General features: G+C 48.0%; 2 protein-coding genes across 4 annotated transcripts in view; both read left to right on the top strand.

The window, feature by feature from the left end:
- Positions 1-13633, top strand: part of RAB11FIP1 (RAB11 family interacting protein 1) — a 33819-nt gene extending 20186 nt beyond the window's left edge. The window contains exons 4-6 of one of the 3 annotated variants that reach the window (XM_047772495.1): positions 453-2234; positions 3268-3376; positions 10190-13633. In XM_047772495.1, the coding sequence (XP_047628451.1) occupies positions 453-2234; positions 3268-3376; positions 10190-10408 (2110 nt within the window). In that variant the 3' untranslated portion in view covers positions 10409-13633. Of the gene's footprint in view, positions 1-452; positions 2239-3267; positions 3377-10189 lie in introns of those variants that run through there. The other 2 variants (XM_047772497.1, XM_047772496.1) reach the window with 2 other exon arrangements.
- A 6626-nt stretch (positions 13634-20259) lies between these two features.
- BRF2 (BRF2 RNA polymerase III transcription initiation factor subunit) lies at positions 20260-25186 on the top strand. The gene is made up of 4 exons (XM_047772500.1): positions 20260-20648; positions 21319-21378; positions 22751-23072; positions 23885-25186. Exons 1-4 carry the CDS (start codon positions 20495-20497, stop codon positions 24600-24602), a joined length of 1254 nt encoding a protein of 417 aa, XP_047628456.1. The 5' UTR covers positions 20260-20494; the 3' UTR covers positions 24603-25186.
- The last annotated feature ends 103 nt before the right edge of the window (positions 25187-25289 follow it).

The following is a 25289-nucleotide window of genomic DNA, read 5'->3' on the forward strand; positions in this document are numbered from 1 at the left end:
GCTGCAGGGGTTCTGCTTCTCAACATGACTCACATTCAGTCACCCTATTCTTGTGGTCTGGGTGGGAGAGATTTTTTTTTGAGATTCTGCCTCCTTTGATTACACACACACACACACCCTGTTCCTCTTCCAAATATGCCTGTTGCCTTGTAGTGCGCCTTTTATGACTTTGCACTTTTTAAATGCTTTTTGTCACCAAAAGAGGCTGCAGACTGTTGCTTTACCTGGATCTTTGTTTCTGTTGCAACAGACCTTTCTGTGGCAGATGTGCTTGGTGATAAAAATGTGCCTTTAGTGGGTTAAAGTATCAGTGTTCCTTCTTTCACTTCTCAAGGTACTGCCCCCCCAATGAATAAAAGTTCTCGCCCTTCGAAAGACTATTTTTACATGCCTTTTGCCTCTCATGTTGCATCTGCAACTGACCTGCGGGTTTTATTTTGTCCTTTTTGCAGACCGGAAGTGTCTCCAGAGGCTCAGCCCACACCCCGGCCCTCTTCTTTCCCTGACCCTCCTCTCTCTTCCTCGGCTGTCTCTTCCAGTTCTGGTCAGACACTCGACCCTTCTAAACTGGAACACGATTCAGAGACACAGTCCTCTGAATCTCTTTCTGTCTCCTCCACTTTCTCCTCTCCCTTAGTGGCCCCCATTTCCACATCCACTCCGATTGACAGCTGGCCCTCTGCTGCCACGAGCCAGGCCAGTTCTGAAGAGCCACCTTCACTCCTTAAACCAGCGCTGCAAAAAGAGAGCTTAACGCAAGTTCCAAATACTGTTTCTTGGGCCGTGGGCTCACTTTCCAAGCAGCCGCCCATCCCAGTAGGTGAAGGGACACAAGATTCTCCAGGGAGGAGGACCGGCACCAACGACCCAGCCCAGTTGCCCCTGATGAAGCCTGAAGTAGGACTAGAAGAAGAGCTTCTGAGGTCCCCTCCCAGAGAACAAGAAGGCAGTCCCCCCCCATTGGAAGAGGACCGAGAAGTACCAGCTGCCCTTCCGCGCAGAAGAGGCGGGATTGAAAGCCCAGCCGGGAAGCCCCTGGTCAGGGAAGATGCAGACTCTGTGGTTCAGCCAAGGTCTCCTGGGGGGGACATGGCTGGGGATGTAGGGATGATTCCTGTGGTCAGAGAAGTGGTGTCCCCCCTTCACATGGGGGTATTTGTCCCCCTACCTGACTCTGCAATGCAGAGACAGAAGGAGATGGGGCTGGATGTCCCTGAGGCTGGAAAGAAAATCAAGAAGCGGGTGTCATTTTCCAAGCAGCTCTTTACAGAAGAGGCAGTGGAGGAGGCCCCAGCTCTGGTCCCCAGGGACAGAGGTGACCCCTATGAGCCGACGCAAGAAGGGGCTGCCCCTGGAGATGCCTGGCACATGGGTGATTCCCAGGAGGGGGAGGCTGTGGCTGAAGCTCTGCTGACCTCCCTTGTGGCTCGATCTCCCCTCCCATCCCACCATGGGGGTTCCTCAGAGGGTTCCCAGCAGGCCACCAGCTCAGGGAGAGACATTCCACTCTCCAGGATGGAGGGAGATGATAGCCGGATGCCTGGAAATCAGAGCAAAGCCACTGACCACGAGGGTCTGTTGTCTGATCCCCTGCGAGGCTTCCAGTCTGCCTGTGGGGTGAAGTCCCCTGCTGTGGCCCAGCTGGACTTGACACTGCCTTCTATCCCCGAAGTCGCATCAGATGACGAGAGAGTAGACCAGCCTGAAGACGACAGGGGGGTGGCCAGGGGAGGGGGCACCTCTTCCCCAAGCACGTCACCTGCCCATCCTGGCTGGTCAGCAGAGAGCCTGCAAGACCCTAGGCCAGAAGCATCTGGAGCATCCGCCCTGGCTTCTTCAGAGCAGATGGCAGCCTTGGCAGATCAGAAAGTGCATCCGGGTGAGAGCCCAGGTGTGGATGAGCAGCCGCTGGGCCCTGGTCAAGGCGTGGAGGCAAAGCCAGTGGAAAGTGGGAGGCCAGCTCAGCCTCCTGTTGCTGCCCTGTCTTCCCCCATGTCCAGCCCCTCTTTTTCTGAGCCCTTTCCTGCCACACACTCTGCTCCTAGCTCTCCACACTCCGACACCCCCCACACCAGTACAGCAGAATCTCAAAAAAAAGCAACCACAGAGGGCTCCGTGGGTAAGGTGGAAAATTCTGGCAAGAGGAAGCCGCTCCTTCAGGCCTGGGTCTCACCCTCAGAAACACAACCAGTCTCGGCTCAGCCCAGCGTTGGAACTGGGCCAGCCAAGAACAGGTGAGAGTCGGGGCAGGACTGTCTTCCTGAATGCCAGCCAGGCCCTTCTGGCTTCTTGTGCACAGGCTTGTGACTTTCTCACTGCACAGCTCTTCCGCTGGTACAGCTCCCTGTTCTGGCAGGGCCTGTTTTGGAAGGGGCTGACCCCGGATGGGGCCATTGTAGGACACTCCAGCGTTTGTAGCAAGAACTTTGTAGCAAGAACCTAGTAGCAGCCGTCCTCAAACGTAGATTAGGAATCAGCTGCAGAGTCTGATTTGGTGCACCCGTTGCAGACGAGCACCATGACCAGTATTCGATTTAATAGTCTAAGAAACCGGGAGTTCCTGTCGTGGCACAATGGTTAACGAATCTGACTAGGAACCATGAGGTTGCGGGTTCGGTCCCTGGCCTTGCTCAGTGGGTTAACGATCCGGCGTTGCCGTGAGCTGTAGTCGCAGACGTGGCTTGGACCCCACGTTGCTGTGGCTCTGGCGTAGGCCAGTGGCTACAGCTCCAATTAGACCCCTAGCCTGGGAACCTCCATATGCCGTGGGAGCGGCCCAAGAAATGGCAAAAAGACAGGAAAAAAAAAATAGTCTAAGAGACCAAGTAAGATTGGGCCCTAGAAGCTAGCGGTGGTGAGCACCTACTCTGAGCACCGCCCGCTGGTAAGGTGACATGTTTGTTCCGAGCTCTTTCTTTACAGTTGGGGAGCAGAAGGTCCTGTGGGTGCTCCCACAGTGGAGTCCTAGGCTGTAGTTGCCTCTAAGAATAAGAGACAGTCTTTAATGTTCTCCTCGCATTGCTAATGAGACCAAGGGTCTTGTGACAACATCAGAACACCTGGCCATAAACAGTGCCTTGCTGGCTTGCATGTGGCCGCCTGACACTGACCACTTTCATTTCCCAAGGCGCGTGGGCACGTGTGGGACTGGAGAGGTGAGCACGGCCTGTCACCTCGCTCCCCCATCGCCTCTCTCGCTGGCTGCCATTTCTGAGCTAGGCTGCCTGTCACAGAGACATCTAAGGATCCTTTCCCCCTTCTCTTTAGACTTCAGCCTGTGAAGCCGATGAATACGACAGCCACCAAGGTTGTCAACTCCAGTCTGGGAACTGCCACCATCATCAGTGAGAACTCCATCAATGAGGCCATGATGAAGGTAGGCGTGTTAGGTGGGGACCCCTTCACATACATCCCCTAGGTAGCAGGTAGCACCTGGCGTGACCTATCCACGTGCCTCTGTCTTTGGATGATCTTCAGAAGCTCTTACACTTTCTTTGGATACTTGCTTTTCCCTTTGAAGTTGTTTATTTGGCTGTTGTTGAATTTCTTTGTGTTGCAAGCAACATGACTGACACCAAGACTTCTTTCCAAAGAGAAGAAAATGTCACTCACCCTCCAGCCCACGCAAATCAGATGTTTTCATTTTCCTGTGTGTCCTTTCCTATCTTTTGGCAAGAATGTAAAGTTCTTATGTAGTTGTAATCACTGCATAGATGCACTTTTTTTGTAACTTTGTTCTGAAATGATCTCAAAGTTAAAAAAAAGTTGCAAGACTAGCACAAAGAACTTCTGTATACCTTTCATCCCAGTTCACCAGTTGTTGACATTTCACCAGGTTTGCTTTATCATTCTCACCCTTGCCCTCTCTGTTCTCTTTGTATTTATAGATGTTTTTTCTCTGAATTATCTGAACATTGCATACATCATGCTTCTTTTACCCCTAAATACTGAAGTATATAATTCTTAAGAATAAGGACATTTATCAAAATCAAGAATTTTAACACTGGTGTAATGCTGCTTTCTCATCTGTAGTCCATATTTCAGCTTCATCCATTGTCCCAATAGTGTTCTTATTTGTTTATTTCCCAGTCCAGGGTCACTCAGTGTGTTGACCTGTCTCTGAGTCTCCCTTATTCTAGAATAGTTCCTGGGCCTTTTTTTGTCTTTCAAGACATCATTCAGTGGTTTGGTAGAATTTTCCTTGATTTGGATTTGTTTGCTGTCTCCTTGTGGTTTGGTTGAGGCTGTGTGTTCTCAGTAGGAATTAACTACAGAGTAATGTACCCTTCCCTGTGCATTGTGGAAAGGCGACTGACACCAGCCTGTCTCCTTGGTGGGTATTAACTCTGGTGACTTAGGGGACTTAGTTTGGGAGGCGTCCATCAGGCTTTCTGGTGCCAAGTTGCTGTTTTCTCTCTTAACAATTAATAAGAAATGTGTGGGAGAGTTCCTGTTGTGGCTCAGTAGAAATGAATCTGACTAGGAACCCTGAGGTTGCGGGTTCAATCCCTGGCCTTGCTCAGGGGGTTAAGGATCCAGCATTGCCGTGAGCTGTAGTGTAGGTCACAGACATGGCTCAGATCCATCATTGCTGTGGCTGTGGTGTAGGGCAGCAGCTGTAGCTCTGATTGGACCCCTAGCCTGGGAACCTCCATATGCCACAAGTGCGGCCCTAAAAAGCAAATAAATAAATAAATAAGGAATGTGTGGGGAATTAATTTCAGACCATATAAACATCCTGTTCCTCATTGACCTTCTGTTCATAGGCCTTGGTGTCCACTGATGAAGGTGGTTGCAAAATTATGATTTTTCCAGTCCCATCACCTGCATGGAAACACTCTGAAATTCTTTTTTAAAAAGTTTTTTTTTTTTTTTTAATTTTTTGGCCACCATGTGGCATATGAATTTCCTGGGCCAGGGATCAAATCTGAGCCACAGTGGCAACGCCACCCACTGTGTGGAGCTGAGGATCGAACATGCATCCCTGCGCTCCTGAGACACCACTGATCCCGTTGTTCCATAGCAGAAACTCCTACTTAACTATTGTTTGAAATGGTTATGCCAGTCTTTACTTACCCATTCTCCGGATTTTGGATATTTAGCTTGTTTTCTGTTTTTAAGGATGAGGAACACTATAGTCAACAGTTGCTTATGGAGAATTTTTCCCTTCTTGTAGACTATTTCCTTAAGCTGAATTTCCAGGAAGAGTATTGTTCAATGAAAGGATCTCTTCTCTCTAAAAAGCTGGAGTTGGGAGTTCCCTGGTTGTCCAGTGGTTAGGACTTGGTGTTTTCACTGCTGGGGCTCGGGTTCAATCCCTTGTCATCAAGCCACTGCACATTGCAGCCAAGGGGGGAAAAAACTATTAAAAAATAAATTAAAAGCTTGAGTGGTTCACACTAAAAAACACAACTGCTGCCTACAAAACCAAAACCAACCCCCTAGATGATCTCTGCTGTACAGGGTCTTCATCCTGCCCTTTCTGGTTCTAAGATCTGAGGGCTGTAGAGTTCTGCCTTGTTGCAGACCTCTGGCCTTTGACTCATTATTCCATGGATGAAGGAGAATGATTTACCGAGTGACCAGTGACCTGAGTGAGCAGAGATGTGTTGCATTTCAAATATGTGGCTAGGAATTTCCTAACTGACTGCAGTGGGCAGACATAAACTTTATTTCTTTTTCAGTACAGGCATCTAAAAGTTTCATTCTGAAGTTCATCCCTGGTGACCTAGTGGGTTAAGGACCTGGCACTGTCACTGCTGTGACTCGGGTTCGATCCCTGGCCTGGAAACTTCTTCATGTGGGTGTAGCCCCACCCCCCCACCAAAAAAAGTTTCATTCAGTCATAGATTTTCTGGTCCCATGGACTCCAGCATGTCAAATAATTTTTGTGGTGTTTTTGTTTGTTTGTTTGTTTGTTTTTGTCTTTCTGCCTTTTCTAGGGCCGCACCTGCGGCATATGGAGGTTTCCAGGCTAGGGGTCGAATCGGAGCTGTAGCCGCCAGCCTATGCCGGAGCCACAGCAAAGTTTTTGTGTTTTTAAAATAAAATTTTTGCTCACATCTCCTTCACGCCGCAAGCACTGGGTGGTTAATGCCTCCGGCGCCAGGAACTGGGCTGAAGGTTTATTGAAAGCCTGGGGATCTGTGTTTTGGGTAGAGAGACTGAGTAGTAATAATGAATTGTTGCTGATAACAAGTTAGCATCTCCTGCTGCCTTGCCTGCTCTTCCCTTGTACATGCTGACAGAGCATCATTCTCAAAATTATGAGCTGTTGCCAAAACCATGTACCGCCTATGTTTTAGTCCAAGTTAAAGATGGACTGTAACCTCACTGGCTCGGCTTGGCTGGCTTTGGGCTTATACAGACAGGCAGCACCTATCTTCCTGGAGTTAATGAGATTTACCAGGAAATTGGGCAAAAGAATAGCATTAAAGCGATGATAACAAAACTGGAGTCATGGAGCGGCCTCTTGTCCCCTCTGCCTTTTACTATGGAATGCAGCCTGGCTCCAAAGAGAAACACACACCCAGCTCTCAGGAAGTGAGCGAGACCCCCTGATTCCCATTCTGTTTACTCTGCAAAGCTCATTGAATCAGGCAGGGGCTTCTCTCCAGGCCCTGACTCAGAGTGACTTGCCTTAAAACAAAGGCAAATGCTGCTTGTTTTGTAAGCCCCATGGTTCCCCCGCTGCCAAGCTGCAACAAAGCTGTTGTTCCTCGACCATACCTTGTAAATATTCTGAGTAAATACGGAAAGGTTCCTGGAGACTGCTTTTGGCCGGTGGTAGAATGGATGCTTTGTACCAAGGCATAAACAGTATTTATAAAAATAATTACTTTTGGGAATGTCACGGTTAGGGAAAGCAGTTGCATAGCTAAAGTTATGAAATCATTACTCTAATGGCTTTTTTTTTTTTTGGTTATTGTTTTTGGGCTGCCATCATTTATAGATGATTAATAACTAGGAATGTATTATTTATTCAGGTGGCTTCAGCACTTCCATTTTAAAATAATACAGCTAACTAGATCCAAAAATCTTCTGTCATATTATATGGGAAAAGTTGGACATAAATTTGAATATACGTCATTATTACAGCTATGGAAAAATCCAATGTAAAAATCCTGTCAGGAAATATGTGACAATGTGCACTGTTGTTTCTGGAATTAATGGATATTTTCTTTGCACTTCTTCCTCTCCATGGCCATTGCTCACTTTCTGTAGTTGCAGGATTTTAAAAAATTTTTTTAGTTGCCACATAAATAGGAACTTCCATGATTTCAAATCCTACATACTTTCCTCTTCAGATTATAGAATCCAAATTGAATAGTGGTTTGATAGATTGCAGGAAGCACCTTAAGTGTGCATGCCTTTTTATTTTTATTTTTTTAATTTTTTTTTGTCTTTTTGTTGTTGTTGTTGTTGTTGTTGCTATTTCTTGGGCCGCTCCCGAGGCATATGGAGGTTCCCAGGCTAGGGGTCTAATCGGAGCTGCAGCCACCGGCCTACACCAGAGCCACAGCAACGCGGGATCCGAGCCGCGTCTGCAACCTACACCACAGCTCACGGCAACGCCGGATCGTTAACCCACTGAGCAAGGGCAGGGACCGAACCCGCAACCTCATGGTTCCTAGTCGGATTCGTTAACCACTGCGCCATGACGGGAACTCCCTGCATGCCTTTTTAATTCTATGCATTTTCTTAATAAAATGTTTAGGGATATGACCAAAGATTTATGTTCATGCATTTAAATAAATGTTATAATTGTGAAAATTGAAACCAACGTAAATATCCAACAAGAGAGAGATAGTTAAAATATTAAGTTTTGGAGTTCCCGTTGTGGCTCAGCAGGTTTAGAACCCAGCTAGAATGAGGGTGCAGGTTCGATCCCTGGCCTCGTCAATGGGTTAAGGATCCAGCATTGCCACCAGCTGTGGTATAGGTCACAAATGCGGCTCGGATCTGGTGTTGCTATGGCTGTGGTGTAGGCTGGCGGCAGCAGTTCCAATTTAACCCCTAGCTTGGGAACTTCCATATACCACAGGTACGGCCCTGAAAAACAAACAATACAGAACAAAACAAAAAAACTCCTGCTCTGTGTTTGGAAGGGTCAGGTGTGTTTCTAAGGCAGTGTTGCCATGGTTGCGGTGTCCTTTGTAGCCAGGACAAGTGGGATGGGATTTCTCTCTGCACTCTGGCTGGAGCATAGGCAGTTTGCGTCACTGCACTGAACGGGGCCTGCTCTCGTGTTGTGTCCAGCTTGACCCTGCTCCTGACCTAGCTGCCTCTTGTAGCGGGTGGTTCTGAGCCTTCCTCCCTGAAACCATCAGACCCTCCTCCGGGCCTCGAAACTGTGATTACCTCAGAGTTCTGCAGGCAGAATGGTCTTGAGGTTGCCCTATGACCTCATCTCTTTAAACTCATGAATCCCCTGTGCCACAGATTTCAGGAAAAGTTAGTTTTCTGGGTTTCACGCCCTCCCCCTCCTCCCTGCCTTCGTGGAGACTTGGTACATCATGTTACTTCATATGATGCTTATCTCCGGTTTCCTCGTGGTTGGGGCCCGGTCGGTTTACAGTCAGACTCAAGTCATCCCAGATTACAGATGTAACTCCTCGGGGCCCTTGCTCTGGTCAGGAGGGGGCCGCTCAGCCTTGGCACTGGCCCCAGTACCCGGAGGGGGAGCCATCAATGGCTCTGATGGTGGCGCTTGGCCGTAACTCTGCATATATTTTTTTACTGAGGTAGAGTTGAGTTACAATGTTGTGTTAATTTCTGCTGTACAGCAGATGATTCAGTTATATATATATATATATATAAAATATTCTTCTTTAAACTATTCTTTTCCATTATGACTTATCTCAGGATATTGAATATAGTTCCCTGTGCTCTACAGTAGGGCCTTGTTGTTTATCCTTTTCATATGTAATAGTCTTCATCTGCCAGCCCCAAACTCCCAGTCCATCCCTCCGCCACCTTGGCAACCCCAAGTCTGTTCTCTATGTCTGTGAGTCTGTTTCTCTTTTGTAAATAAGTTAATTCATGTCATATTTTAGATTCCACACATAAGTGATATTATATGATATTTGTCTTTCTCTGTCTGACTTTCATTCAGTATGATAATTTTGAAGTCCATCCATGTTGCTGCAAATGGCCTAGTTCCTTCTTTTTTAAGGCTGAATAGTATTCCATGATATAGATGTACTACATCGTCATCTTTTTTTTTTTTTTGTCTTTTTAGGGCCACACCTGCAGCGTATGGAGGTTGCCAGGTTAAGGGTCTAATTGGAGCTGTAGCTGTAGCTTCCAACCTATGCCACAGCCACAGCAACACCAGATCTGAGCCGCATCTGTGACCCACATCACAGCTCATGGCAATGCTAGATCCTTAGCCCATTGAGCAAGGCCAGGGATCGAACCTGCAACCTCATGGTTCCTAGTCGGATTCATTTATGCTGCACCATGACAGGAACTCCCCACCACATCTTCTTGACTCTGCATATTTTCGAGATGACTTAAACTGGGCTCTCTGAGTGGCCAGTGTCTCATCCTAATCACCAGGATCCCTTTGAGGCAGTAGGTGGCTGTCTGGGCTGAACAGCCACCTGTTGTGCTGGGAGGAGAGTGTTGCCTCCTGCACTGTCTGTCACCAGGGTTTCTTCATGGGTCACCTTAGCTTGGGGCTCAGCTCCACTCTCATATTTGGTTGTGCCAGCTCTGGGTTTTCACAGACCTCCGTCTATTACATCCTTAAAACCCCAAGCCAGAATCCAGTCCAGGGCTCTGCAGCCTGTGAGCTGAGTATGGTTTTTTACATCCACCCCTCTTTTTTGGTTGTATCCACAGCATGTGGAAGTTCCCAGGCCAGGTATTGAACCCAAGCCACAGCAGGGACAATGCCACATCCCACTCTGCCGTAAGAGAACTCTAATTTTTAATAGGTCATCAAACAAACAAACAAACAAAAACCAAAGAACATGCCACCATCAGTGGCCTGCACAGCCTGGAACACCTACTCTCTGGCCCTTAATGGAAAACTTCACCAGTCATCAATTTCCCACCTAAATCAAAAACGAATTCCCAGGAGACTCAGATCATAGGCTCAATCTCTAAAGCCTATCTCTTTTGTATTTCTTTTAGATGTTTGACTTCTTTGCTGACTTTATCGCTTTTTCTCCCCCCTCCAAAGAAATACAAGCCCTCGGACCCTGCGTTTGCTTATGCTCAGCTAACACACGATGAGCTGATCCAGCTGGTCCTCAAACAGAAGGAAACAATAAACACGAAGGAGCTTCAGGTGCGCCAGTTGGAGGACTACATCGACAACCTGCTGGTCAGGGTCATGGAAGAGACCCCCAACATCCTCCGGGTCCCCTCTCAGGTCGGCAGAAAAGCAGGAAAGATGTGACTCATCAGCCTCCGACCTTGAGCCTTTTCTTTGCGAGTTTGTTTCCACCTGCTCCTGAGGCCAAGGACTCGGTGTGCCTGTGAGCCGGCGCTCAGGCTCCAAATCACCATCTCCCTTGCTTGTTATCTGGCGAGAGTCAACCCTACCCATGGAAGCCAGGTTAATTATTACAATGAATCTTTTACTGTACATTCCCAGGGTTTTTAAATGCCACTGTGCCTTTAACCGTGTTGTAAGGAGTTTATGCCCTGACCAGAGATGGGGTTAGAAGAGCTGACCCTGGCCCAGAGGTTCGGGTGGCACTGGGGGTATTAAGGTATTTTAACATTGGGCTTTCTTCCTTTGATGTTGAGATTTTAAAGTACGTCTCCCCAGTCATTAAAGGTGGGGGTAAAAGGACCAGGACCATGCCGTGGGGGCTGTACTGTGCATCCTTTCTTGGCTTTTGAGTGGCTCAGGTGTGGCTTTTGGCTGCAGATGCTAAATTTTGATACCATGTAAATCTACCTGGTTTCTGGACTTGGTCTTTTGTTTTGACCAGAGCAGAGGAATTTAGGGAGCGCCTCGGGGTGTGCCTTTCAGATTTGGAACCAGCTGCCTTCTCCAGACATCAGCTGCCACTACTCTGTAGCCTTAAATGTGCTCCTTGTCTATCCAGAGGACTTCTCCATGGGGGTCCACAAAGTAGACTGGGGGGTTAGAGTCACTTTACGCTTGAGGGAGTTGGTCAAAGTGTCCCCTCGTGATCTCCAGGTTCCTACTGGCTAGAGTGGCCGAGGCAGTGCCTTGATAAGGGACTAGGTGACCCAAGCATTTACTAAAATGGATCCACCAGGTATAGTATCACTGATTGCAGCAGGATCCCTTTGACCTTTGCCCCCTGTGCCTTTGCTTGGCCCCCTCATTTACCTGACAGCCCTTCCTGGCGTTTCCTCCCTTGTTATAAAATTATCAAGAGCGAGAATATGACACTTATTTGTAGATTGCTGGGTTTGTGTGTGTGTGTGTGTGTGTGTGTTTCATTTTTGGCCACCCCATGGAATATGGAGTTCCTGGGCCAGGGATTAGATCTGACTCATAGTTGTGACCTAAGCTGCAGCTGCTTCAGTGCTGGATCCTTAACCCACTGTGCTGGGCCAGGGATTGAACCTGAGTCCCAGAGTTCCAGAGAAACGGCTGATCCCATTGTGCCACAGAGGGAACTCCTGTCTTTTTCTTTTCTTTTTTTTGGCTACTCCCATGGCGTTCAGAGGTTCTTGGACCAAGGATCAAACCTGTGCCACAGCAGCAACCCAGGCCAGCTCCTTAATCCTCTGAGCCACCAGGGAACTCTGGGTTGCAGTCTTTTTAAAACTAGATTAACGCACGTATTTTTTTTTTTAAATGAGGACACTTGCTCCCTTCTTAACTAATAACAACAGTTCAGATTCTTTAGTAACTGGGTACTGGAATTAGAACATTTCTGTATTACTCATTTTTTTCTCCTAGTTGTGACAGCATCTCACCAACACCAGGGGAAGAGTGTCACTGGCCCATGGGGTGGGCAGTGGTCGAGACAATAGCAGTAATGAAATTGGGACTCTCTTCTGTGTTCGTTTCTGGTATTTGGAAGTTAAGAGGCAAGAGTATTGGCAGCAGAATCCCTTTTCAGGGTCACAGTTGCTGCCACATCAGTTAATATCAGAGCACTTTAATCCGAAGGATGATATTGTAACTTGATTTAGCTAATTAGCTTTTAATGATCTACAGCTGTTTTATTTAATACTCGCCTACAGTACTGGGGACCACTGTAAACTTCTCAGACGACTTGTGTTTTTGTAGTGCTACGCAATGTATCTACATCCCTCCAAAGAGAACTGTCTATTCGCTAGATCTCTGGAAATGTACGTGTATGTATTTGTTCTGCAATATGTTTTTGACTTGAAGTAAATGTGCTTTGACTGTGAGAGCCCTCGTGCACGGGGGTGGCAGGTGGGTGCTGAGTGGCTTCGGGAAGAACTGCCATGGAGACCACCCCCCCTTCTTCCCAAGAGGTGGTGGTGGCTGTGGAGGGATCTGCTGCTAGAACCATACTGGAGAGGTAGTCCCAGCAGAAGAGCAAATTCCTCTGCCCTGAGATGCCCTTGAGAACTCCGGAGAATGAAGGACAATTTGCTTCAAGAGTGTCTGGTTTCTTCCACTGCTTGGAAAAAAGCATTCTATTACATGTAGCATTCCTGTTCCTCTCAAACAAAGTAGGTAACTTGAAGGTCACTGGTAGGCTGTCCTTAAGGACTCTACTGTGAAGGAGAACTCACCTAGGAAAGCTGGAGCCTGCTCTGAGCTGTTGGCCGAGGCTGACAGATGAGAGGGCTGGAGCTCCTGCAGCTGGAGCTGCTCTGAGGGCTTACGCCCATTCTTCTGCAGCAGGAGAGCCCAGAGTTTCCTCTAGCTGCTGAAAACGCTCACCAAACTGACGGGCCCTGGGAGGAGACTGTGCTCTGCAAAAGCAGGAGCGGCTCCTTCTTGTCTTTGACTGGCCGCTTCCCCTGGGAGAGCAGTCAATACTTCAGGGAAGCGGCCAATGAAATACTAATGCCTTGCAATGAACTTTGACTGGAGGTCAGCTTCCTGAAAATATGGCAGTCCTTTGCCTGGTAGTTTCATCTCATCTCATTGCTTGGACTTTGACAGATGTCCTGTTCACCCCTTTTATTTCCTGCATGTCAGCCTCCCCGGAGGAGCAAGAACATCTCCCCTTTGCCATGTGAACAGCTGTTGACCCTGAGTGGAAGGTATGTGTGGCTTCAGCTCTACTGACAGTGGGAGCTCAGAAGGGCACAGAAGAGTTAGGGACCATGGCATTCAGCCACCTGCTAGATGGCAGGCCAGAGGCAATTTGATGTAAATTATGCACAGTCTTCCCTCCCTGCAGCCCTTCTCCTGACTGAATTTTTTTCTTTTTTTTTTTACAACTACTCGCCAATGATCCACGAAAGCCAAACAATCTCTTGCCTTAGGTGGAGAGCTCAACCTCCCGGTCACCATACCATCCTCCACTCTGTGGTTTCTTGGCATCTATTTTGTGAGCTACTAACTTGACCTATTCCTCTCTCCCAGCATTTTTGGATTATAGAATTGTTATTTCCTGCTTTGTTACTTTGGGAATTTTGGATTTCTTTGGTTTTGTTTTTAAGCAGTAGCCTAAATTTCCTACAACACTAAATAAATTGATACTACCTTTCACAGATTGTGTCTGTAGTTTCATGTAGATGCGATAAGAATTTCTTCTGTCTTCCCAGAAAACCTCTCTTAGGGGGTGACTTGTGTTTCTTACCCCATGAGGGCCTCTCTCCTGGATTCCTGCTGGTCCTAACCTCTTAAAAGGAAGGGGATGTGGAGATGAAAGTCCCATTGTAAAGGGGTAGGGGCAGGCAGCACCCGTGACGCTTCTGCATGCGGTGGGGGAGCTACCGAAGGCCTCTCTGGTGTGGGTAGAGGCCTGGTTACCCAACTGGATGTGGATGGCAGGGCCATCACGTAAAAAAGGAGCTTCTTGGGAGTTCTTGTGGCTCAGCGGATTAAGAACTGACCTCTGGCCCAGGAACTTCCATATGGCGCAGGTGCAGCCCTAAAAAGGAAAAACAAACAAACAAAAAAACAAAAACAAAAAGAGCTTCTCTTAATTAAAACTCACAACCTTCCAAGTTTGTGTAAAATAAACAAAAAGCTCTCTGCAAGGAAAGGAGTCTGTAAGGAAAGGATGTTTCCACAAATGACCCTGCACTTTTCCCCAAGATTCATTTCCCTTGGTTTTGGAGGGGGCACCCTGCCCACCTCCCTGTGGAAAATGTCACTTACAGGGTAAACGATGACCATGGTGTCAGCAGCATGCACTCCTCTAGCCCTTGGGCCCCATCCCCCGAGCTTTCTGGGTTCTGCAGTCTTGATCTGGGAAGGCAGAAGAGATGACTTCACATTCAAGTTCAAAACTGGCTTAGCTGAGCACTCTGGGGCCAGTGGATCCCAAAGCCACAAAATCCCCTGAGGGAGGGTGTCTTAACTTAGCCTTCAGATGTTCAATGGTTTTCCATGGACACGTGTATTCTGAGCCCTGGGAATAGTCACCCTGGTGACACTGATAGGCCTTCTGAGCAGGGAACCTGCTTCTGTCCTTGTAGATTGTGGCTGAACCTTGTCTCCAAAAGGAAGGGCCCTTTATTGAGTTCCTGCTTTTTCCTAGGCACTGCTTAATTCTCACCAGTTTAGACAGTATCTCCATATGTAGATGAGGAAATGGAGACTTTCAGAGGCATCTGAAGGGGAGTTCCTGCTCTGGTTTTGGCGCAGTGGATTAATGATCTGGCCTGTCTCTCTGGAGACACTGGTTCCATCCCCCACCTGGTGCAATAAGTGAAGGATCCAGCATTGCTGCCTCTATGGCTCAGATCCTGTCCCCGGCCTGGGAACTTCCATACGCCGTGGGGGTGGCCGAAAAAGAAAAAAAAACACAAAACAGGCATCAGAAAGAATTCAAACTCCTGGCCTGTCTGACTAGGGGCTCTAGAACCAGCGTCAGGACACTCTGACGTCTCATTTATGGGGCCCTCAAGCCAAGGATGATTTTTCCTTTTTTTATATTATTATTTTTTAATGTGGGATAAATAAGTCTAAACATTGAATGGCCGGAGTGATGGCCAGTCTACAACACTGCACTCAATACTGGAGATTTTTACATTTTTTTAACAATGAAAAAGTAACAAGTTCATGACACATGGAAATTACACGAAAGTCAAATTTCGATGTCTGGAGTTCCGTCGTGGCTCAATGGTTAACGAATCCAACTAGGAACTGTGAGGTTGTGGGTTTGATCCCTGCCCTTGCTCAGTGGGTTGAGGATCCGGCGTTGCCATGAGCTGTGGTGTAGATTGCAGATGCGGCTGGGATCCTGCCTTGCTGTGGCTGTGGGATAGGCCGGTGGCTACAGCTCTGATTAGACCCTAGCCTGGGAACCTCCATATGCTGTGGGTGCAGCCCTAGAAAAGAAAAAAAGAAAAAAGAAATTTCACTGTCTACATAATTTTATTGGGCTACTGGAGGCACTCCCGGGACGCAGGAGAAAGACAGGTCATTCCCAGGGAGACGTGTAACAAAGGGGAAGTCAGGCAAGCACACCAAAGGAATATGCACGGGGGAGCCCAAAGTCAACTGCCCACAAGCCAGCAGTGCCTTACTCTCTCTCTGAGGGTCTCCTCTCTAGAAAGAACTCTGGCCTCAAGGTCAGTGTTACACATCTAGACCATGGCTGAGGCTCCCTGCCTTGGGGCTTTCTGCTCTAATCCAGCCCATTCTGGGAACTCAGAATTCCACAGGTTTGGATGCCAGGTACCATGGGAGCTCCAGACTTACAGACAAGAAGCAGGGTTCCAGCTTCACAGGCTGGGGGTGCAGTGGGGGCAAGGGGTTTGAACATCTATATGTTCAATGGTCACCATCACTGAACAACGCTAACTCTTAGTAGAGTTTGTAGTAGCAGAAAAGGCTCAAAGGATGACGTACGTGGACCTGATTTTCAAGATGAAGGCAAATACATTTCCTAAATGAACAGATCTTTTCCTGAGACCATGAACCCAAGATTGGGCTATCTTGGTCAAGTGCGCCACCTCCTGGCCTGGGTCCTGCCCACCTCCCAGAGGGCAAGGCTCTCAGGCTATCACACACCAGTGGCTGGAAGAGACCCACCCACACCCTCCACCCTTAGAGTTGCTGGTTGGAGGATCAGAAAACCGCTCTTCCACTCTACTATGGGTAATGTTGGGGAAAGCAGAATTTCAAGGCTTCTGTTGTGGGTAGATGACTGTAATAAAATCCCCCACCCAAAAAAATGCAGTTAAGTTCGAGATCTGCACAAAATTAGGGATGAAAGTAGTCTGATGCTGTTCTGTACATAGGTAATGTAAAGAACTGCTCCCTGGGAGTTCCTGTCATGGCTCAGTAGTTAATGATCCGACTAGGGACCATGAGGTTGCGGGTTCGATCCCTGGCCTTGTTCATTGGGTTAAGGATCCAGCGTTACCATGAGCTGTGGTGTAGGTTGCAGACTCGGCTCAGATCCTGTGTTGCTGTGGCGCTGGTGTAGGCCGGTGGCTACAGCTCCGATTAGACCCCCGACCTGGGAACCTCCATATGACTCAGGAGCAGCCCTAGAAAAGGCAAAAAGACAAAAAAAAAAAAAAAAAGCTACTCCCTGGGGTTCCCGCTGTAGTACAACAGGATGGATGATGTCTCTGCAGCAGCAGGAACACAGCTTCATTCCCTGGCCTGGCACAATGCATTAAGGACCTGGTATTGCCACAGCTCTGGTGTAGGTCGCAGTTCCATTTCAGATTCAATCTGATCCCTGGCCTGGGAACTCCATATAACAAGGGGTGGCAAAACAAAAACAGGAAGTGCAGAGTTCCCGTCGTGGCTCAGTGGTTAACAAATCTGACTAGGAACCATGAGGTTGCAAGGCAACCTCAGTGGGTTAAGAATCTGGCGTTGCCGTGAGCTGTGGTGTAGGTCGCAGACGCGGCTCGGATCCTGTGTTGCTGTGGCTCTGGCATAGGCCAGTGGCTACAGCTCCAATTCAACCCTTAGCCTGGGAGCCTCCATATGCCGCAGGTGTGGCCCTAGAAAAGGCAGAAAGACAAAAAAAAAAAAAAAAAGAAGAAAGAAAACAAACAAAAACAAAAACAGGAAATGCTCATTGTGGCTCAGTGGTAATGAGCCTGACCCAGGTTATCCGTGAGGACACGGGTTTGATCCCTGGCCTCCATCAGTGGGTTAAGGATCCAGTGTTGCTGTGAGCTATGGTGTAGGTCACACACACCACTCAGATCCCATGTTGCTGTGGCTGTAACATAGACCATCAGCCGTAGCTATGATTCAACCCCTAGCCTGGGAACTACATATGCTTGAGTGCAGCCCTAAAAAGCAAACACAACAAAACAAACAAAACCAAACAAACAAAAAACTACACTTGCCCCCCAAAATAAGGATGTGGACCCTGCAGGCTAAAATTAAGGGTTGTCTCTCAGAGCTGTGTGTGGTAGCATGAAAGCGTGTCTCAATATTGATCTGCTGGACAGCCAGAAGTGTGTCATACCTCCAGAAAAGAGGGGACTTGGGGTACACACCATCCCGGACCAGTGTGCGGAAGCTCACTTATGGGGTGGGGCTAGAGCAAGTAATTTTAGTGTCAGGGAATGCACTGTCAGGAACAATTGTATCCCTTGCTTGGGGGAGGGGCCCATCCTCCAGTGTGATCAGGCCCTGAGGTCCTGTTGGACGCCTCTAAAAGGAGAGTGGTGCTCACGCTCTAAGAAAGCATTCTCTTGGGGAAGAGATGGGGTCCTTAGATGTGGCAATCAGGGAGAGAGACTGACTGTGGAAAAGAAGGGAATGATGCTGGATATTTAACCCACTGAGCAAGGCCAGGGATCAAAACTACACCCTCAAGGACAGTGTCAGTTCTTAACCTGCTGAGCCACAACAGGTACTCCCACTTTCAGATGGTGTTTTTGTTTGGTTTGGTTTGTTTATTTTGGCCACACCCATCCCTAAAAGCGTGTTGCATCCGCTAGAAGATCAGCTCCAAAAGTCGGGGCTTTGCTTTGCTCACGGCTCTTTCTCCAGGGCCTGAAACAGTGCCTGCACATTGGCACATAGTGGGCACTCCATAAATAGCTTTTGCAGAAATGGGCAAATGCCATTAGTCTTCTATATCTCAGACCTCAGTTCTAACCAATATGGCATAAAGAACATGGGTTTTGGAACTGAACAGATAGACTCCTAATTCTCTCTCTTTTTATTTTATTTTTATTTTTATTTATTTATTTTTTTTTGTCTTTTTGGCCATTTCTAGGGCCGCTCCCGTGGCATATGGAGGTTCCCAGGCTAGGGGTCGAATCAGAGCTGTAGCCACCAGCCTACACCACAGCCACAGCAACGCAGGATCCGAGCCGCATCTGCAAACTACACCACAGCTCATGGCAACGCCGGATCCTTAACCCACTGAGCAAGGCCAGGGATTGAACCCGCAACCTCATGGTTCCTAGTCGGATTCATTAACCACTGGGCCACGACGGGAACTCCTCTCTTTTTATTTTTTTTGGCCGAGCCCATGGCATGTAGAAGTTTCTGGGTGAGGGATTGAACCCACGTCACAGCAGTGACCCAAACCACAGCAGTGACAACACCAAATTCCTTAACTGCTAGGTCACCAGGGAACTCCTGGTTTGGTTTGTTTGTTTTTTGTTTTTGCTTTTTAGAGTCCTACCCATGGCATATGGAAGTTCTCAGGCTAGGGGTCGAATCAGAGCTACACCTGCCAGCCTACGCTACGGCCACAGCAATGCCCAATCTGAGCTGCATCTTTGACCTATACCACAGCTCGGATCCTTAATCCACTGAGCAAGGCCAGGGATTGAACCTACATCTTCACAAATACTAGTCTGGTGCATGACCACTGAGCCATAACAGGAACTCCTGGTTGGTTTTTATTTTTATTTGTATTTTTTTAAATTTTATGGCTGCACCTGCAGCATGTGGAGGTTCCTGGGCCAGGGACTGAATCTGAGCCACAACTGGGACTTATGCCATAGCTGTGTAATACCGAGCCATTTAACCCACTCACTAGGCCAGAAATTGAACCTGTACCTCTTCAGCCACTCAAGCTGCTGCAGTCAGATATTTATTTATTTAAAAACATTTTAATTATAGTTGACTTGCAATGTTCTGTCAATTTCTGCTGTACAGCAAAGTGACCCAGTTATACATGCATACACATTCCTTTTCTCATATTATCTTCTATCATGTTCTATCACAAGTGATTGGATATAAGTCCCTGAGCTATACAGCAGGACCTCATTGCTTATCCATTCTAAATGTAATAGTTTGGGAGTTCCCACTGTGGCTCAGTGGTAACAAACCTGACTAGTATCCATGGGGACGCAGGTTCAATCCCTGGCCTTGTTCAATGGGTTAAGGATCTGGTGTTGCCTTGAGCTATGGTATAGGTTGCAGAGGCAGCTCCGGTCTGGTGTTGCTGTGGTGTAAGCCAGCAGCTACAGCTCCAATTCAACCCCTAGCCTGGGAACTTCCATATGCTGTGAGTAGGACCATAAAAAGACAAAAGGAAGGAAGGAAGAAAGAAAGAAGGAAAGAAAATACACTCTTTGATGACTTTTAATTTATGCTCAAACATGACATACAAAATCTCTAATTGGTTAACTTGGTTTCTATAACACTGCTAGCGGCACAGTTTTCCTCAAGATTCTTTGATCTGTGATATATACCATGCTAGGAACTTTGGAGCTAGAATCTTGGAGCATCTTAAAGCTCAAGGTTTTAAAAACATCCGCATCTGCTTGAACCCTCCAGATTGCCAAAGGCCTCACCACCCCATATTCTTTCTCTCCAACTCCTTTAGACATTCTTTGCCTAGCCTCTGAAGGCATTTGAGGGTGCCACTCTGGATTTTAATTCAACTCCTTTATTCTACAGTTGAGAAAAATGGACTGCAAAGAGAAGAGACAACTGGCTCGAGGTGAAGGCGCTCTGGAAGGAACACAATTCCCTGCCCTCTCACTAGACCACTCTCCCTTTTAGACACAAACTTCGTACCATAGCCCAAATCAACGTTCCTTACCAAAGGGAAATGGAGCATCTACGATTCCCCTAGCGCTTTAGAAAAAAGAATTCTTTGTGGATGGCAATAATTTTCTGTATATTATGCGTGTCCATGCATGTAAAAAGCTCACCCAAATGCAACTGCTAGTCTAGCCCACCTCAAACTAACTACAGTTTGCGGAGAACCCGAATACGCAGTCCAGCAGGAACCCCCGTCTCCTGGCTCACATTTCTACCCGAGTCCTCAGAGGAAAGGACCGGAAGTGGCGCGTGGCTGAGGAGGAACTACCCATAGTACGGCTGTCACGCTGGCCGGAAGGAGGTGGTGCAGGCCTTAGAAAGCTCCGCTCCTACTTCCTGTTTGCAACACTGTTGCTGTTGTCGACGTTAGGGACAGTTACCCGAAGGCTTCCTCGGCTCTGGACGGGTTGTAAGATGCCGGGAAGAGGCCGCTGCCCCGATTGCGGCTCCACTGAGCTGGTGGAAGACTCACACTATTCGCAGAGCCAGCTGGTGTGCTCCGACTGCGGCTGTGTGGTCACCGAGGGAGTCCTTACGACCACCTTCAGTGATGAGGGCAACCTCCGAGGTACCTTGCGGGCTTTTCCAGGGCAATGGATAACAGCCTGGGGGCAGTGGAGTGATTGACGTCGAGATTCTTATCTCCTGCCTTTTCCTGGTCACATGCACGGGAGAAAATGGCCTAAAGTGAACGAGTGAGCTGTAGAAGCTCAGGGACTGCGGTTTATCTGTGTTTTTCTAGCAAGGTATTTGGTATTAATAAACGCTGAATAAATGAAATCAAGAGAGAAAGCTGCACTCAATTTACCTAGTCTGGGCATGGTGGAAGGATTGCGGATCAATTCTTTACGAATACAGAAAATACTATTACCGCAAAGTAATTTTGAGCACTAATTGGCAAAAGCATCTTTTTTTTTTTTTTTTCCTTCCCTCTCTGCTCTTCAAGTCTGTGACCAATGCAACCCTCAGAATATTCAAGTCAGGAAAATTGCCTGAATTGGATGTACAAGAGAGATGGCTGGAACACTTGGAGCTGCTTTAGTGCAGTCCTAATCTTCCTAAATTTCTTTGTATTGGGTACTGTTTGTGGTCATAGAAAATCAGATGGACCTTTAATGTGCAAAGATGGGACAAGAAGTGGATGCGTCCTGGTTTGGCTCCTGGGTTTTGTGTGGTGGGAGGGCAAGGGTGTGGCACGTGGAGGCTAAACAAGCTATTTGTTGTCCATTATCTTACAGAAGTAACATATTCCCGAAGCACAGGGGAAAATGAACAAGTTAGTCGCAGCCAGCAACGAGGTGAGAATAAACCTTTTATGACATAGTGGCTTTAAAGAAAACTCTCCTGATGGTCCAGCCCATCTACTTATCTTTCCTGTTTTCAGCATTACTGTGTAAGTTTGAGTGGAAGAGAATGGTAATTAAAAATAAAGGATGATAGGGTTTCCTGGTGGCTCAGTTGGTTAAGGATCTGGTGTTGTCCTGCTATGACTTGGGTTGCTGCTGTCGCATGGGTTCGATCCCTGGCCCAGGAACTTCCACATGTCATGGGCATGGCAAAAAAAAAGAAAGGAAGGGAGGGAAGGGATGGTTCTAAGAGAGGTAGCAATTAGGTGGAAGATTCAGGTTTGCTTGGGGATTTGTTTGAGGTAGACTAAGGAGCTCAGATGAAACTTTGGCTTGGCCACAAATCAAACCAGCCTCCAAAAGATGGGGCACTGAAATGTGACTTCTTTCTATAAGTGACTTTGTGCCTCCCAAATGTCCTCAGCAAGTGTCGCTGTTGTCATTATAGAAAGGTTTGTTATTTGTGCATCTCATATCTGAGGCAGGTTTACCAGAAATTGCTGGGAGCTGCATGATGGCTCCTTTGACCCCTTTATGTAGAATATCATGCCATCTGCAGACAGTGACAGTTTTACTGCTTCTTTTCCGCTTTTTTTTTTTTAAATTTTTTAATATAATTTTATTTTTTTCCTTTTGTCTTTTTAGGGCCATATCCACGGCAAATGGAGGTTCCCATGCTAGGGGTTGAATCAGAGCTGTAGCCGCTGGCCTACACCAGAGCAACAGCAATGTGAGATCCGAGCCATGTCTGCGACCTATACCACAGCTCACAGCAACGCTGGATCCTTAACCCACTGAGTGAGGCCAGGGATCAAACCGGTGTCCTCATGGATATAGGATTTGTTAACCACTGAGCCATGACGGAAACTCCTTTTCCAGTTTGGATTCCTATTGTTTCTGTTCCTCCTCCGATTGCTCTGGTTAGATCTTCCAAAACTCTGTTGAATAAAAATGGTGAGGGTGGGCATCCTTGTCTTGTTCGTGATCTTAGAGGAAAGGCTTTCAGCTTTACATCGTTGAATGTGATGTTAGCTCTGTGTTTGTCATATGTGGTCTTCCTTATGTTGACATATGTTCCCTCTATGCCCACTCTCTGGAGAGTTTTTACTGTAAATGGATGTTGAATTTTATAAAACACTTTTTCTGTATCTATTGAGATGACCATGTGGTTTCTCTTGTTCATTTTGGTGTGTCACATTTGTTGACTTGTGGATATTGAAAAATCCTTGTATCCCTGGGATAAATCCCACTTGGTTGTGGTATATCATCCTTTTAAAGATCATTCTTTATTGTTGGGACTAACTCCTGCTATGGGTTTTCCTAGGTCTCCGCCGAGTGAGAGACCTCTGTCGAGTTCTGCAGCTACCACCAACATTTGAGGACACGGCAGTTGCCTACTACCAACAGGCATACCAGCACTCCGGCATCCGCGCTGCCAGGCTGCAAAAGAAGGAGGTGTTGGTCGGGTGCTGTGTCTTAATTACCTGCCGGCAGCGTAACTGGCCCCTGACCATGGGAACCATCTGCACCCTAATCTATGCAGATTTGGATGTGTTTTCTGGCACCTACATGCAGATGGTGAAGCTCCTGGGGCTAGACGTGCCGTCTCTGTGCTTGGCAGACCTGGTGAAGACTTACTGTAGCAGGTACCTACTGTGTGGGAGATGCTGGGTTGGGGTGGGACCTGAACCCTTTTATCTCTAGCTGCCTCTTTTTGACCAGACGCATTTCCAAGGATGTGGGAGAGAAGTCTCTTCTCCCTCTCCCAGGCTTAGTAGTAGTCACATTGATCCCGTTTTACATTTCTAGAATGGTATAATTTTCAAATCCCTTTGCCCTCACAGCACGCTAATGATGTAGGACGTAGGTATTAGCCTTGGCATAGGGCTCTTGAGGTCCACCTCTCATGTTTTGCGTGGCTGAATGCTGTGACCCTGCCTTGGCAGGATCACCTGTGATTAGACCCGAGAAGTTATTAGTAAATGACAGGGTGGAGCTAGAAGCTAAATTTTATTGTTGTTCTAAGTAGCTGTGTCCTTTTCCTTTTTTTCTGGTAAATAATAGTAGAAAGCAAAGGCTATCGGTGTCAGATAATCCTGGGTTTGAAGCTTGGTTATTTCCAAGCTGGGTAACTGTGGGCAAGTTTTTCCAACTCTCAATGCACATAACAGGGTATTGAGTAGATTAAAGGAGAACACCTGTAAAGCACTCAGAGGGATGGCTGGCAGGGGGCGGTCAACGAATGTTAGCTCCCTGCCTTCTCCTGCCCTTCACTTCTCCAGCAGAAGGCTCATCCTGTCCTCTCTGGTACCCGGATGACCTTGCTGCTCAGCAGGTGTGAGTGTTTCCAGGAGGGTAGAACAGCTTGCTATCTTCCTCACTTTGGAAGAGCAGTCCCCCGCTACCCCCACCGCATCCCATCGGTATTGAGACCAGACCGTCTTTTTGGTTATTTCAGCTTCAAACTTTTTCAAGCCTCCCCATCTGTGCCAGCCAAGTACGTGGAAGACAAGGAGAAGATGCTGTCTCGAACACTGCAGCTGGTGGAGCTGGCGGATGAGACGTGGCTGGTGACTGGGCGGCATCCCCTACCTGTCGTTACTGCCGCCACTTTCCTGGCCTGGCAGTCGCTGCAGCCTTCTGATCGGCTGACTTGTTCCCTGGCCCGATTTTGTAAATTGGCAAACGTGGACCTTCCCTACCCTGCTGCCTCCCGCCTGCAGGAGCTGTTGGCCGTGCTGCTGCGGATGGCCGGGCAGCTGGCCTGGTTGCAGGTTCTGAAGCTTGACAAGCGGTCTGTGGTGAAGCACATTGGTGACCTCCTCCAGCACCGCCACACGCTAGTCCGCAAGGCCTTTCGAGATGGAACCTCAGAGACAGACGACCGGGAGAAGGAGCTGCCGGGGCAGGGACAGGGGAAGGAGGAGGTGGGGAGCAGCTCTGTAGATCTGCCTGAGGGGAAGCGGCCAGCGAGTCCTGCCCCCCTCCTCCCACCCTGCATGCTGAAGCCCCCAAAGCGGATCTGTCCCACCCCCCCTGTCTCCACGGTCACCGGTGATGAGAACATTTCTGATAGTGAGATTGAGCAATACTTGCGTACCCCTCAGGAAGTTAGGGACTTCCAGAAAGCCCAGGCTGCTGGACAGGCCACCACGAGTGGTCCTAACCCTCCCTGATGCACATCCGGAGTTGGGGCTGCCTCACCCCGACCTGAGGGCAGGGTGGTGATAGTCCTGACACCTCAGAGAAGTTTGTGTATACAAGTCTAGGTATTGTCGTTCTTGTTTCAAGGACCCGAGAGGGGCTCTGCAGTTACTTGACCCAAGGCCCTGGAGTAGAAGTCAGAAGGAATGCAGGGACATGTGGGTTGGAGGGAGTCCCATCTCTTGGACTCAGAGAGTGGGTTGCACGTACTCCTGTTCCCAGGCTGGCTTTCCTCTTGGACTGTTGGGAGAGTGGCAGGGTCACTCCTGCTCCTGGTGTGGCTGCTGTGCTGCTGGTGGGGCCTCCCTTCTGGTGTGGAGCAGCAGGCATTCCCCCACTTGGAGGACGAGACCCCAGGCAACCCTTGGCCATGCATCTGTTCACAGGTCTGAGTGGGTTCACGTGTATGGTATCAGAGATCCTCTACCTCATAACAGACTGACCATGGTTGGAGTAAGGTCATAGCTCAAAGGGCTTTGCAAATTTTTAATATATTAAAACAAGAGGCATCTGCTAGAAAACATTCTATTGTATAAAACCGGAGCTTTTAAAAACATGTTTTCTTTGGCACTTTTCATTCCCTCCCTCCCCATTCCCCAGCGTATTGCAAAAAGCTCTCCAGTGCTAAGGCATTGGCAGGGTATGTAAACAGCAGCCAG

This window comes from Phacochoerus africanus, chromosome 3, assembly GCF_016906955.1.
Source record: "Phacochoerus africanus isolate WHEZ1 chromosome 3, ROS_Pafr_v1, whole genome shotgun sequence".
Taxonomy (NCBI): Eukaryota; Metazoa; Chordata; class Mammalia; order Artiodactyla; family Suidae; genus Phacochoerus; species Phacochoerus africanus.

Bases quoted from the DNA above. Each gene is read 5' to 3' on its own strand.
- BRF2 (XM_047772500.1), top strand. From the start codon at position 20,495: ATGCCGGGAAGAGGCCGCTGCCCCGATTGCGGCTCCACTGAGCTGGTG. The intron at 21,379-22,750 runs GTGAGAATAAAC...GGGTTTTCCTAG, and splicing joins TAGTCGCAGCCAGCAACGAG to GTCTCCGCCGAGTGAGAGAC. The intron at 23,073-23,884 runs GTACCTACTGTG...TGGTTATTTCAG, and splicing joins GTGAAGACTTACTGTAGCAG to CTTCAAACTTTTTCAAGCCT.